This window comes from Manacus vitellinus, unplaced genomic scaffold (genome assembly GCF_001715985.3).
Source record: "Manacus vitellinus isolate BGI_N305 unplaced genomic scaffold, ASM171598v3 scaffold_7_pilon, whole genome shotgun sequence".
Taxonomy (NCBI): Eukaryota; Metazoa; Chordata; class Aves; order Passeriformes; family Pipridae; genus Manacus; species Manacus vitellinus.
Window position 1 is genome coordinate 28,235,733 of NW_021940813.1, and position 13,977 is coordinate 28,249,709.

The 13,977-nt window shown below is 35.4% G+C and overlaps 1 protein-coding gene across 1 annotated transcript in view; it reads right to left on the reverse strand.

Moving 5' to 3' along the window:
• The window catches only part of TMEM131 (transmembrane protein 131), a 73,821-nt gene that overhangs the window by 35,830 nt on the left and 24,014 nt on the right, over positions 1-13,977 (reverse strand). Inside the window, exons 4-10 of the mRNA XM_018084200.3 lie at positions 11,326-11,449; positions 10,319-10,435; positions 9,365-9,487; positions 8,607-8,687; positions 6,121-6,271; positions 5,898-5,954; positions 4,902-4,963 (exon numbers count right to left, since the gene is read on the reverse strand). Of these exons, the coding sequence (XP_017939689.1) occupies positions 4,902-4,963; positions 5,898-5,954; positions 6,121-6,271; positions 8,607-8,687; positions 9,365-9,487; positions 10,319-10,435; positions 11,326-11,449 (715 nt within the window). The remainder of the gene's footprint in view (positions 1-4,901; positions 4,964-5,897; positions 5,955-6,120; positions 6,272-8,606; positions 8,688-9,364; positions 9,488-10,318; positions 10,436-11,325; positions 11,450-13,977) is intronic.

The window sequence follows — 13,977 nt, forward strand, 5'->3', positions numbered from 1 at the left end:
CAGTATGGCCAGAAACATGTTAATAGAGTAGAAAATAAGCTTTATTTAAATTAAGATTTACTTTTTATTCTTAATGCTGCAGGGGTTACAATAGCTAGACTATTTGTTTCTGCGGCACTCACTAAGAAAGCAGTCAACTGACTTGTGCAGCTACCAGTGATGATACAGACATCTACCTTGTCTGTGATCCCATCTAAGTCTTCAGAGCTGCCACAGAGAAAAAAATAACTAACTATATAGACAAAAGTTTTGCAAATCTGAGATGACACTCGTTCTACACTAACATTTTACAAGGTTACCTTTTACATCTGAGGATTACTGGTTTAAACTAAATGGAAAAGTAAATTGGGCATTACTGGAATAGCTGTTGTGTCAGTTATTAGCCAGAGCTGATTTGTAGAGGTACTCTTTGCTATGCAGCAGGATTAGGAATTCCATGTCATCATCTGGAGACTTTATAAAAGTTGCTAGCAAACTCTCTATTCTAGATTCCGCAGAGAGAAACTGGGCATGGAGCATTTAAACACTCTTATTCTTGTTTTGCTTAAAATTAGGATGGCTGCCATGATTCTTCCTCCCCAGCTGTCTTTTGCTTTAAGAACAGCTCAGCTGCTCACATAGCAGCTGTTAAGCCACAGCAAATTACAGGATGCTGTATTAAGGAAACTGAAATGAGTGCTGGTTTACCTTATGCTGGGCTGCAGTGGTTTAGCACCTGCTTGACAAGCAGCTGAGCCTTTCTTGGCCAGAGAGGAGCAAGGCAGACAGTTAGTGGTACAAACCAATTACCCTTCTTCCAAGCTAAGCTATCCTTGATTGTAAATTGAAGTCATAAAATTGTGCATACATAACTAAATTCTGCAGACCACATGATCCTTAGAGGAAACAAGCAGCACTACTCTAGCAGCTAATGAATAATCTCTGCTAACTCAACCGAAGTTTTTTATTTTGGATTTATAGTACTGACCTTTGTCCACCACCTAAACACACATGGTGCAGATATTTGCTATTTTCCTCATGAATTGATTAAAAATGATCTCAATTTTCTTCTAATGAAATCCACACTACAAAACTGAAATCTTGATGTGTCTTTAAAAAAAACAACTCTCTTAAAGCAGATAAAACCAAAGAAGTAATGAAATTCACAACTTTTGCATGACAGAAAGGTCAACCATTTCTAGAAGCTAGCTTCATGCAAAATGCTTTCTTTAATTACTGGTTTGAAATAATGTTGATTTCATTTAGTAAATCAAAGTGGAAATATTCAAAAGGACAGTCTGTTGTCAGAAAAACAGCATCTCTTAAACCATGACTGTAACAAATCTAGATGTCTACAGCTAATTAATTTAGTAAAGTAATTTACAGTGTTTTGTTGAAAATTTCTGAACTACATAATGTATCTCTCACTTGTTGCTTGATTACATGCTATAAAGGGAAATACAGAATTAAGACAACTAGAGGAAAAATAAACATGCTTAGGAATCCTTTCAACTTCACGTTGTGCAAATTTCAACGTATCTCAATTAAGGCTCAAGCAAAACTTGTCCTGAATTAAAATTCATCAGATAGGGACATGAAAATACATGCAAAACAAGTTTCATCAAGAATCTAATACCACTAATTTTCTCTGAAAATTTTCTAACAGCAACTTCTGTGGGAAAGAATAATTCTAAATAGATATGCTTCAGTAACACATGGCTCTCCCACAGAATGCCCCATTCAAAATTCCTGACCCTGCTCTATGAAGACACATTCAATATTTAGCATAAGAGCAGAAAATTAGGACCTTAAATTTCTAAAGGACACAGAAGGGGGAGAAAACTTTGTGCTGTTGAGCAGTTCTTGAGAAAGATTTTGAAGGTTTAAGTACTCTCAGACTACGTGTATTCTAATAAACTAAAAGACTGGCACATGTTCTTCCATGCTGTTTACCTGTCAGAAACTCCAGAACTCAGTTTTATCTTATCCATCCATCCATCTAGTATATTGATCTAAAGACTGAGCAGGCTGTAGACTTTTGATTACAGATAGTAAAGACACAGCTACCCTACTCCAAGACGAAAAAGCTCTGTGGCTACAGATAGCAGACCAAGGCTAGTTCTATTAGTGCAGAACCAACTCTCTACTCTTTTATTCAGTTTTACAGACACAATTGTCAGTAATTACTCGGCCTTCTGTTTAAACAGGGAAACACCTAACTAACTGAAGTTCACTATCTCCATAAGCACCATTCAGAACAGCCATCGAATAAACTACTACCAGATTTTAATCCTCAGCTTTGAGATGCATGCACTTAAATGTGCAGATTGAAAATATAATGCAGAAGCAAGCTACTTCTTGTAGGTTGATAAGAGAAATTAACCAGTAAAGTATGAGTATATGAGTTGTGACAGAATGAAATACTTGCTTATACATTTGTTTTCAATTTGACAGAACTCAGCTTCACTATGGCTGTCCTGAAGTTCCTGGTTCTTTATGCATCAAACATGATGAGGAACTCAAGTTTTGAAGTGTGTCTTTACTTTTAGCAATCAAATGGGCTCGAACTGCCTTAAGGAAACAAAATTTTCATTCTAGAGAAGGGATAAAAGGAAGTGTTCAATAATCTAAATTTACTAGGTTTTTGACAGCATGGTTTAATTGTTGCAGCAATGCAATAGTTTATCCAGTCATGAAATAAACATTATACTCCCCAGTAATGGAGCAAATCCTACAACATGAGGAAGATTTTATAAGGAGTTTTAAAACTTAAAAAAAAAAGTCAAGTGTCTAGCTGTTATTTTCCTCAACCAATTTTCTGGACTACAGCATGACTAAGTACTTGAAGGCAGAACAACTATAACTCTGGTAACAGTATTAGCAGTCTGTCACACACTGATGACCTGAAGATATTTAGTTCCTCCAACACCCAGCTTAAACATATGCTAAATATAGCCTTGGCCTTTTCTTCTGACATTAAGATGAAATTTGTCACACAGCTCTGTCTCACTGCTTTTAAACTCTAACTCTAAAGGGTCAGAACTCCATTTCTCAAGCTTTCCTAGAAGTAAACTATTCTCCAGGTTCCTTCCAAAAATTCTTTACTCTTGCTTACCACTTTGAAATCCCTTAATCGGCACAGAAGCAGAAATTCATACAGAGCTTCAAAAGGTAGAAAGGTTACAAACTTCCCAACAAAGCTGTGCCTTAATAAGAGGAACAACTGACTTGACAGCCATATGTGACACACTGAAAAATCTGGACCACATCTGGACTGATGTGGTAACTTTTTCATTGCAAAAGTGAGTCCCAAAGGCTTTAAGAATACCAAATTTACTGCTTTGATACACTGTAAAAGAATAATTTATCTGAAAAAGTTTTGTCATGACATGTCTAATGGTTATCAAATGACAGCCATCATCTTTGGTTTATAGTCCATGTTGTAAAGACCACAGATTTAAAAAAAATGGATAGGTTTTTTTTTTTTTAAATAGTGGAGTATGAATTAGGCACTACACTATCAGATATTAGAAGTGATACTGATGGTGTGAATACATGGTTACTTGCATTGTACTCAGGAAATATATTACATACTTAAAAAAACCCTCCAACCTTGAAAAAGTGTCCCTATGCCAAAATCCCATCAAATCTAAGAAGATGGACACTAAGATCTAGCTGGAAAAATAATAAATCTACCAACCTTCTGATTGTAAAAGTCATATACAGTTTTTTTAAAAAAAAACTCCACGGAAGGTGGGTCATAGCTTACAAAACCAGGAGAGACCTTATAGGATCACCTGACCTCATAAATGCAATAAAGCATTAGGAAGTCAGTGAATTAAATTCTGTTTGCACTATACTGCAAGTCTCTATTGACTTGAAAATCATTAGTGAATAACAACTTAGCAAGCACTGCAATGGACTGTCACAGTGAAAGGTTACCTTCATTTCTAAAAATGTGTCCTGTTTCTACTTTAAATTCATTAAGCCTCAGTTTCCAGTATCCTAAGGTTTTACTAGATCTGTACTATGAAAACACTGTTATAGTTACAACTATAACCTTTACAAACACACATTGTCTCCAAGAGCTCAGTAAGAAACCTCTGCCAATCCTTCAGTCATTCTTCTCGCTCCTCTGGTTTCTTTTCAACACTTCAACACTTTTTGAAGTGTACTGGGACAAGGTATAGCTAGCTAGCTACACAACTAAATCTGGAAAACACGGAAGACAGGAAGGGGAGAAAGAAGAAGTGAGAAAAATAGTGGGCAATGAGAAAAATCACACAGGAAAAAGGTATGAATGAACAAAGGCGGACTACCAGACTAGAGCCAAAATTCTGTAATAAAAACAGAAAATCCAAACTCTAGAATTCTGAAGCTGGTTGCACTTCACATCCAGCTTCAGTGATCTTACTGAAAAGGGCTCTAGAATGTGTGGGGTTTTTTCTTATTTCAAGCTACAAAGCAGATAAGCTCAAGAAAACAAGGGTCATTTTACAGTCAGCTCTTGAAAGCTACTCATTGCTTATCTTAAAAGATTATGTTGGGCAACCACTTTTTACACTGATGTGTAAATGTGATCTGTGTGTGATGAGGACAAAGAATCTCACAGACTCTGCATTAATCTCATTCAATGAACATGAGTTACTGCTCTCAAGTATAAAAGCTTTCAGAAGTTCAGATACTGCAGGCACAGTCTATAAATGCTGTTCAAAGCATCCGAGCATTCAAAGAAGGCTATGAAGCAAATTAATTTTACCATGCACAAAAATTATTTGCCTTCCTATTAAGTTACATTTTCAGTCACACTTCACCTAGCTTCTAATTCTGAACACTGCATGGCGAACCTGTGAATGATCAATTTTTTTGAGAGAAAGTAAATCCATATAGAAAGTTTCAAATTGAAAGGAAATAAAACTTACTGTAATTGGCACATCTTTTGTTCCTGAATTTAATAAATGCAGATTTAAAATTTTTGGCAGATCTGTTAAAGAAAAAAAACCACACCTGGCTATTAGGCTATTTTAACATAAGAAACATATACAAAGTCATCTGCACTAGCTGGTTCCTCAAATAAATCCACTGTTCAGAGTTAAAAAGTTAAGACTAACACGACAGAACAGCCAGTCTAAATAGCTAGTCCCAAGAAACTGACACACTTAAAAACTACAGTTTTGTGTATTAGTAGGTATTACAGGCTTCAGCTAACTACTCGTATTCGTAACATATTAAGAAACAAACAGGTTAAAAATACTACAATGAATGATTTTGCCAGATGCACCAGCAGAAACTAATCTTACATGTAAAATCTTTGTGTGTTAAGGAAGTTGCAAGGAAAAGTACCTCAGAAGCTATCTCTTTTTACTTGAAAAAAGATGATCTCTTTTTCTTCAGTAACAAATCCCTTTTACAGTTTCAAAAGATACCTTCAGTTTTACAACTTTCCAATGTATATGTTTTATTTCACCAAGCAATATTAATTTAATTAATGTTAAGCACAAATATGTAAGTAGTACTTGAAAAAAAATCTTATCATAAATAACAGATTTGATTAAGTTTGCACACCTTCACTATCCCCCGTGTCTGGAAACATTAAAACTTATGCAGATGTAAGGCAGTATTTCAAAACAAGTTCACAGACTAAGTAAACTGAAATGGTTTTCAGACTAAGTAATGTACAACTGTGTGAGACTAATGTTATTACTAGACCTAGAACCAGATGTGCAAACTACTGTTCTCTTGTACACATCTCAAGTATACTTGCTGGTGAATATATCTGTGCACTGTTGTAACACGCTATTATCAGTCTTTTAAGAAGTATCATTCCACAAGCAACCCTGAACAATACAAAGATAAGTGGGCTTTCCTCTTCCCACCCTACTCCTTATAAATACTTAGAGACCTGAAGAATACTTTACCTTGTGTTCGTAGTGTACCAAAATCTAGCATTTCTGTTGATGAATAGATTCCTGGTGCTTTAAGGAAAAAAATAAAAGTTATTTTCTTATTATACTAATATTATTATACTACTATTTTCTTATTACACTAAGAGTTAATTAATTTGAATAACTGAAAAAAAAAACCCCAACCAAATCCACAAAACAAAACAAAATCAACGAAAACAATCACTCTTCTACAAACCTGTTGTAACTTCTACTTCAACAGGGAGAATGATAAATTCTGTGTTGTCTGAGGCATTTGTTTTTATTCTAATAAAGGCTGTATGATTATCTGCTTCCCTTGAAGAAAAGCTGGCTCTCATCACTCCTTTTGTTTCATAGGGAGGTATTTCCTGATAAATAATCAAAGCACATTTATGAGAGTCCAGTAATTACCAAAAAAGCTGTCATACCAAATAATTACAATAGAAGCATTGAGTATAATTGTATTAAGAGAAAAACTTGCAAAAGCAGAAAGAGGTATACTCCATATTATTAAAATTACACTTTCATTTATAAATTAAATTAATATAGTTGTAAACACGTAAAATGACACTGATTAAAAACAGGTATATGCACGAGAACTTCCACATCCCAATTCTAAGTTTTATGTATTAATTTGTGGTAAAAGACAGTAGACTAAATTAACAGAATTCTACCAATAAACAAAAGTTGTTAATAAAAATGTTGTTGAGTACTGTAATATAGAATATTGGGTTTGCATATCCTAATTGTTTTTTCTCCAAAGCAGACACAAGCCATACAGTTTCAGTCCTAAACACAAACTGAAATAGTGCAGAACTCCAAGTAGCCAGAAGCTTGTGGGGCCATCATGTAACTTACAGTAAAAAGTCAAAATGCATTTTAGTTTCTGTACATGCCTATTCCATCAGTTCCAATCTGCATTCTTTCTGTATTTGGTGTACACAGCTGCAGCACAAGACTAACTTCAGCTCCGTAACTGAAATACCAATATCAGACAGCCTTCCCAATCACTTTACAGAAGGTGTGAGGATTGGGATTTTTATTTTGTTTTTAACAGAGGATGAAAGGTTTGATTTGAAATTTGGAACTTCCTACACTAAGTGGAAATAAATACAACAGAAAGCAGAAATTTTGGATGAGTAGTCCTTGCAATGATTGGTATTGTTTCAGTTGGCAGCTTATTTCATGTTTTTGAGGTAGGAAATTGGACAGGAAGTAATCAATTGTTTTATACTTCATCCAATCATCCGAGCATTTGGTATCAGAATAATTTTAGACAATTATGTAAATCCATATGTCAAAGTATCATCACCATAATTCAAATAATTTCTTCTACTTTGCAGCTTTTTCTAACTGCAGTGAAGCTCTTGACATAGTCAATACAATGATGTATCTGGGTGTTTCCTCCTACTGGTTTGATTTTTCTTATTGTTTTGAAATACCAGTGGCTGATAAGGGAAACAAGAGGATTAGTCTGCAAGACACAGAAAGTTTTCACATGCTAGTCACCAGTGCTTTTGCTGGTAACCTGGCCCAGAGAAGCTGAAAAGCTACATGCTCTGAAAAACATTCCTCTTGAGTTCTTTTGACAACAAGGAAGGGGCTATCTTTAGAAGCAATACAATTTGACTAAAACAGTGTCAAGACATTAGGACCTTCACCTTTTAAAATCAATTTTCCTGTTTACATCTAACCCTCAGCATCTCTTTCCACTGCATTTTTTAAAATGCTTGTGATCTGTGTTAGTACTTACTTGCAATTTTTGTATCTAACACTAAAACACTGCCATTCTAATGGACTTTCTCCAGAAAAAAGAATTAAGTATTGTGACTGTCCTTCATAGCTCACTTGGCAATATCCTAGCTTTACTCTTACAACAAGTTAAACTGTCACATGACAGCTGGACATTACCAACAGTGTAATACATAGCATAACGCCAAAACTTTACCATCAGGATGCTTCTAAATTTTATTTCACTTAAAGATATCAGGTGTTACTTAAAAACTATATTAAGTGAAGAACACAACAAAACAGACTTAATGGGCCAGACCATGAGTCTGTTCAACCCACTACCTTGTCTCTAGCACCAGAGAGTAAAGAGTAACTGCAGGGCATGCATGTAGGAATATTTTCTAGAACAGTTTCCAGCCACTCTCGACTCATGATCTAGGGATTTACTGCAGCTAGACAAGCTGCTCTTTTATGTAGTAGTCCTTAATAGGACTTTCTTCCCTAAGTTTGTTCAGCTGCATTTTCAACCTATCTGTGCGTTCACAGTAATTTGCAAGAAGGACTTTCTGAGTTAAAAAACACCACTAACAACAAAAAAGCCAACACAAAACCCCGTAACCAATAAATCTAACAAAATATGTATTTTTTTTCTGTGGGTTAGATCCAGCTCACAGGCGTCTGGGACATTGTCCTGAAAGCTCAGGTAGGTGTACTTTATTCTACTGGGAATCGTTTTGTTCTTTGCATTCCGAAAAAGCACAGCTCAATACATATGGCTTACTGTAATTAAACGTTTCATTTGATTCCTACTCCCATTACAGTAACAGACCATTATTATTTCCATTTTTATGGGATATTTTAATGATCACAAAACAAGAAATGAAGTAAGTAAAAAACCCCCAAAGCCTGAACTCATCAAAATAAAACCTCCCCAAGCAAGTACAATGAGTGCTGCAAGACACGGCTACTCACCCATAGCTTCCTCGTACCTCCCTGCTGACCTGTTGGAAGCTCTAAATGGAGATCACCTCCACTGGAATACATTTCTACCACCTGAGGTGGATAACAGAAAATCATTAGCACTCAGTTTTAAAGGGATCCTGTTCTAGTTATCAGGTATTATCACATGCAATGGCATAGCTTAGTGACTATTTGACTACTGGAGTATCTTATAAATTCACTTTAGTGACGATATAGCCATTAGCTAGTGCTACATTTATGTCTTTCTATAGCATTTCATAGTTTGTGGATCACTTACTTCACAGAATCAGAATTTGGTTAGGTAAAGACATCAATCCTGCCTTAACATAAGAATGCTTGCCAACATTACATACTACGTTACACCTTAACACCACCTTACACTGTGCAAAACAGGCAAAAGGAAGCTAAGAGGCATCACCAAATTAAAAGCACAAGATCTATTTAACTTTGTTTGCTTCAGTGTTCTTCCTAATTACCACTGAAGTTTAAATCTTTATTTTGCCGTAATTATAGCCATGTTAAAAATTGAAATTTTACTGTAAAACCTCAATTAGCAAATTAAGAGATCTGTGATTATAATCTACAATTTCTAGAACTGACTTGCATTTGAGCAGAAAAAACTTCACACAATATGAAAGACTTGACCTCAAACAGCTTTAAAATTCAAATAGAATTTTAAGAAGTTTCAAAATAAAAATTTCAGTTTAATATCATAAATGAGTATTTAATGATTTTCCTCTTAGGCTCACCTGCAAAGGTTCACTGTGGGGGTTATGTATATTTATTATAGGAGAAAAACTGCTATTTACAGGAACTCGTGCCCCAATAAATGGGCGCAATCGATAGGGGTTCGGAACTCCAATGCCAAACACCTGGTTCAGAAAAAGAAACACAAGCTTAAGCAGCTGTATGTAACTGTTGCAGAGCCTAAAATATGCTCACCAGTTTTAGTAATCCACCATGTACTCTTTTGATTAATTTTACAGTATAATTCTAATAAAATATTTTAAACCATTATCGTTTGCACCTGAAGGCCATTTCTCATAGCTACTACTTACTTACACTGACATATTGAGAAAACAGGAAGTCAAAATACCACCTTTCTTCTGACATTCTGAAACACTAAATACCAGCCATAGGTTAAAGAGATGTGAAATGTTCCTTTAATCATACTGTTATGAAACTATCCATATGGGAAGCGTTTCTGTTGTTGTTTGCAAAATGTTGTCATGGTAAGAGTCATAATCTTTCAACAAGAGTATTTTTATTTTTTTTTTCATTTTTCATTCTCTCTCATCTGTCTGGTTATCTTTCTGAATCTCAAGTGAGTAATGCAAGTGACTTTTTGCCAGCCTAATGAATAGCAGTGTCTTGTCACAGGAGTAGATGAACACAGAGCTACAGAATGAGCCAGATCAGTACAATAAGCCACAAAAATAACATAAAAAAGGTGTTGAGAGGGTTTTAAATCCTACATAATTTCATCAATCTGGTTTACAGTACTGCCCTACAATATTTACAGTGGTGTATTTTTGTTTTACAACAGGCAGCAGGGATGGAAATTCCTTCAACTGGGTTGATGGAAAAAAAACCAAACCAACAACTCATCATTATTGTGCAAATATCCTTGGATGGTTAAGTGTCCCATAATAGATACTGCTTTGATTCACACAACTTTTTCTGAAACAGTGTAATTCTCTTACCTGATAAGTAAATACCCCATGATTAGAAGTGTTAATAAATAAAGTGTTCTCTACATTTCCCACTACTCTTGCGAGGAAAACTACATCAAAGGATGTATTCCCTCCTGGAAGAATTTTCTGGAAAAAAATAAAAGCAAGCAAGCAGAGGGATAAGCAAAACTGTTTACTGAAGACATTACACTACACAGATGAACAATGGTTTTTGTGCTACAGAAGATCTCTTATGTTCTTTATAGAAATACCGAAGTTAGAAAGTCTACTGCAAATTTAGAAAAAAGGAGTAGAAGTTTCAGACAAATAAACTGCGTAAAAAAATAATAAAAATACCAATAGTTTACAACTATTATCTAGTGCAGGATCGTATTTAATTGAATTCTTATGTTAAATTCTGAGTTCAGTTTATCACAGAAATATTTTAGTCTGACAGTTCACAGATCACTGGAGAAAAGCAATTACTTCAAGACTTCCATAAATGAGAAAGGTTGTTTATGGACAGGTTTTCTGAAGTTTTTAATGTTTATATGGCCCCTGCTAAGCCACAGGCCCTGCAGACAAAACTGAAACTAGAGGACTATATCTGACAACAAGGTGGTTAAGAGTTAACCCTGCTGACACCACGCTCTTGAACATGTAAGTTCCTGTAACATGATTACTTACAGCTGTTAGCGCATTGGAGTGACTGCTTCACACTAACACTACTTCACATGACTTAGAATTTTCAGAAAAAGTATAGGAACAGTTTGTTCCTGTAAGTGCTCTAAGGCAATGGAGTCACTTCAGCAGCAAAGAGATCTGCCGTTAAACCTTCAATTACAATATACATTTCCAACACAGTCAGAAGTCCCAGTGTTTCTGTGCTCAGTTCAAATTTGCTCTGAGACCAAGAACTGCAATACCTTAATACTTTTAGGTATGCCATTATTGCAGCAAGTTGCTCTTTAAAGAAGCTCTCATTTATACTGCAGAGGGGAAAGAAAAGTTCATTTTGAGAAAGCAAAATAACTTACCCTATTTTGGAAAAATGATGCATGAAAATGTGATGTTGTAGCAGATATTGATACTAATGTAATTGTTTCTTCTGAGCTAGGGTTATGTAGGTAAACTTTTTCCATTTTTGGCATTCCAACTGGCCTGTCAAAACACAGAAAATATTTTCGAAGCATCAGAAATCTAGACAATAGAGCATTGGGCTTTTTTCCATTAACCAGAAAGGAGTATAAAAGTGATGCATACTGACAATAGAACTTTGTGTTTAATGCTTTTTTTTTAAGTAACGTGTAAATTATACTTAGACTAATTACTTAGTTAACATCTTTTCCATTATTTTATTGCTTACTTTTCCTGAAGGTTTACCTAATGTTGCATCATCCTCATGAAATTCTATTGTCAGGTTTTTACTTCAGAATAGGTCAAGTTTTCTATTCCATGCTAGAATCCCTAAATAACTATCTTAAGACAGGGTTTACACAGTAACTTAAAATAAACAGAATATACCCTAGACAAAATTTGAAATGCCAGGTTTTTTTCCATTATAGATTTTAAGCAGTTTTACCCAGAACCCAGAATTTCTCTGGCATCATATTTTATAACATGCTCTACAGAATTAAGTAGGTAGACATGTGCAGCAACAACTTTTTTATATGTATAGTATTTGAACTCATACCTTAAGGAAAAAAACAAATGCTTGAAATAAATGTTAGAATTTAAGAATTCTAAAATATGGTAGTCACACAGTTAAACAACAGCACAATTTCACTAACAAAACATTCTAACAATTTATTTGACACAAGATTTGGGTTTGGTTTTGCTTACAACAGCTCCAGTTTCACCAACTATTTTTCAGACTTTATTGTCTTTTCAGAATTCTTTTCATGCCTTTTAACACACATGTTAAGCATCAGCACCAAAGCACTAATCAAGATGCAGATTACAAATTGCTCAATCTGGAATTTAAAATAGTTAACTCAACTTTCAGGCTACATGTACTCCATGTAGCACTCTCTCCCATGTCACTTGCTCCAAACGTTGCAAGGACAGCAAAACAATTGGTAAGAATTACTACCTGTAGTACCTGAAGTGATGATGACCAGCAACAGGCAGCTGTTCTACCCTCCTCAATTCACTTTAACAGGCCAAATTAGTAAGTGCTATTGCATTCACAGTTTTTCAACCTGGAGGGGGGTGTGAAGTATGTCCCAACGCACGAAGTTTGCTGTAAATTAAAGGCTCCATTGAATGGAGAATTTAGTAACAATAATCAAACTACACTACAATTTACAAAGTGTTTGTGATGACAGAACCTCCTACTTATGAAACATGGGGTAAAGAGACAGATGCTAAAGACTATGCTAGTAATTCAAAGACACAATTACTAACCATCAATAAACAGCATCTTCATTAACAGAAGAATATATCTGCACTCTACTACTGTAAATTTCTTTGCTACTCACCACTACAACACCAAACACACGCGAAACCACACCAGAAAAAAGTGTCTGCTGATAGGGAGATACCCAGCACTCCCTGAATTCTGAATCCACTGCTTCAAACACTCCTTCACTGACATCAGTACAGACGGCCTTGAGGATTTTATCTGCTAGGTAGCTATGAAAGGCATAAGCAAGCTTGTATAACAGTCAGGACTTTTGCAGCAAATTCCTTGTTTAGACAAAGTGGTCAAGCCTTAAAGTACTCTCTGATTTTACTAACATCAAAGTAAACATAAAAGGGACGAAATAAAATAGTCAACCTCTCCTAACACTGAAGAAAGCTCTTTGAGTCTTTCCTGAGGATCAACTGTCTGTTCCCTAGCTCTCACTGCAATTTCTGATTCTCCTTAGTGGAAGATGCGCTCCCAACATCTTGGTGCAACTCTTCTGCTTGCCACAGTGCAGTTTCTGGATACTTCCCTTTCCCACAGCATGTTCAGCAGCTCCTCAAGAAGGGGAAATCATCCTTCTCCTCTATTACAAAGCGCTCCAAGCTTCATAAGAGGAGCTAAGAGCTGAAAACAAGAATCAAGCAGAACAGTTCCTTAAAACCACAACAGCAGTAAGTGAGAGATGAGGTAGATTTTAAGCACTGTGAGCAAATGACATGATTACTATATCACCTGTGGTCTCTACAGAAAACCAGCTATATACTGAAAACCTAAAATCAGGGTTGACTTCAGTGACACTTTTTATGATGCATCATGTGTCAAACACCACAAAGCCAAGAAAATGATGTTGAATGAACTGGCAATACTGAAGCACCAGTATGTTCCTGTCAGAAAGGAAGTAAAACTCCTTATCTAGGAAATATTCCAAATATTAACAATCTTTTAAGGCCTTCATGCTTTTCTAGTTCTGAAGAGAAGGGACTATAAGACAGTCTATTTGAGAGGCTAAATTTATGAAAACAAACAGCCATGACTAACACCACAGTTCACTAACTTCATATTCCAGACTAAACTACCATGGTATTAATTATAAGTGATAAAGGCAGAAGGAACTTAAAAGGAATTCTGTTGTTAGGACTGTGTTTTATTTTACTGTTTTGCTGATCATTCTGATTTTGAAACAATGAGTCCAGTACTACATTTCGCTGAGATACAGCTTCCCTTATTTCTTTAAGTTTGATGTTAGCCAAATCTACAGAAATAGGACTTCATAAACCTC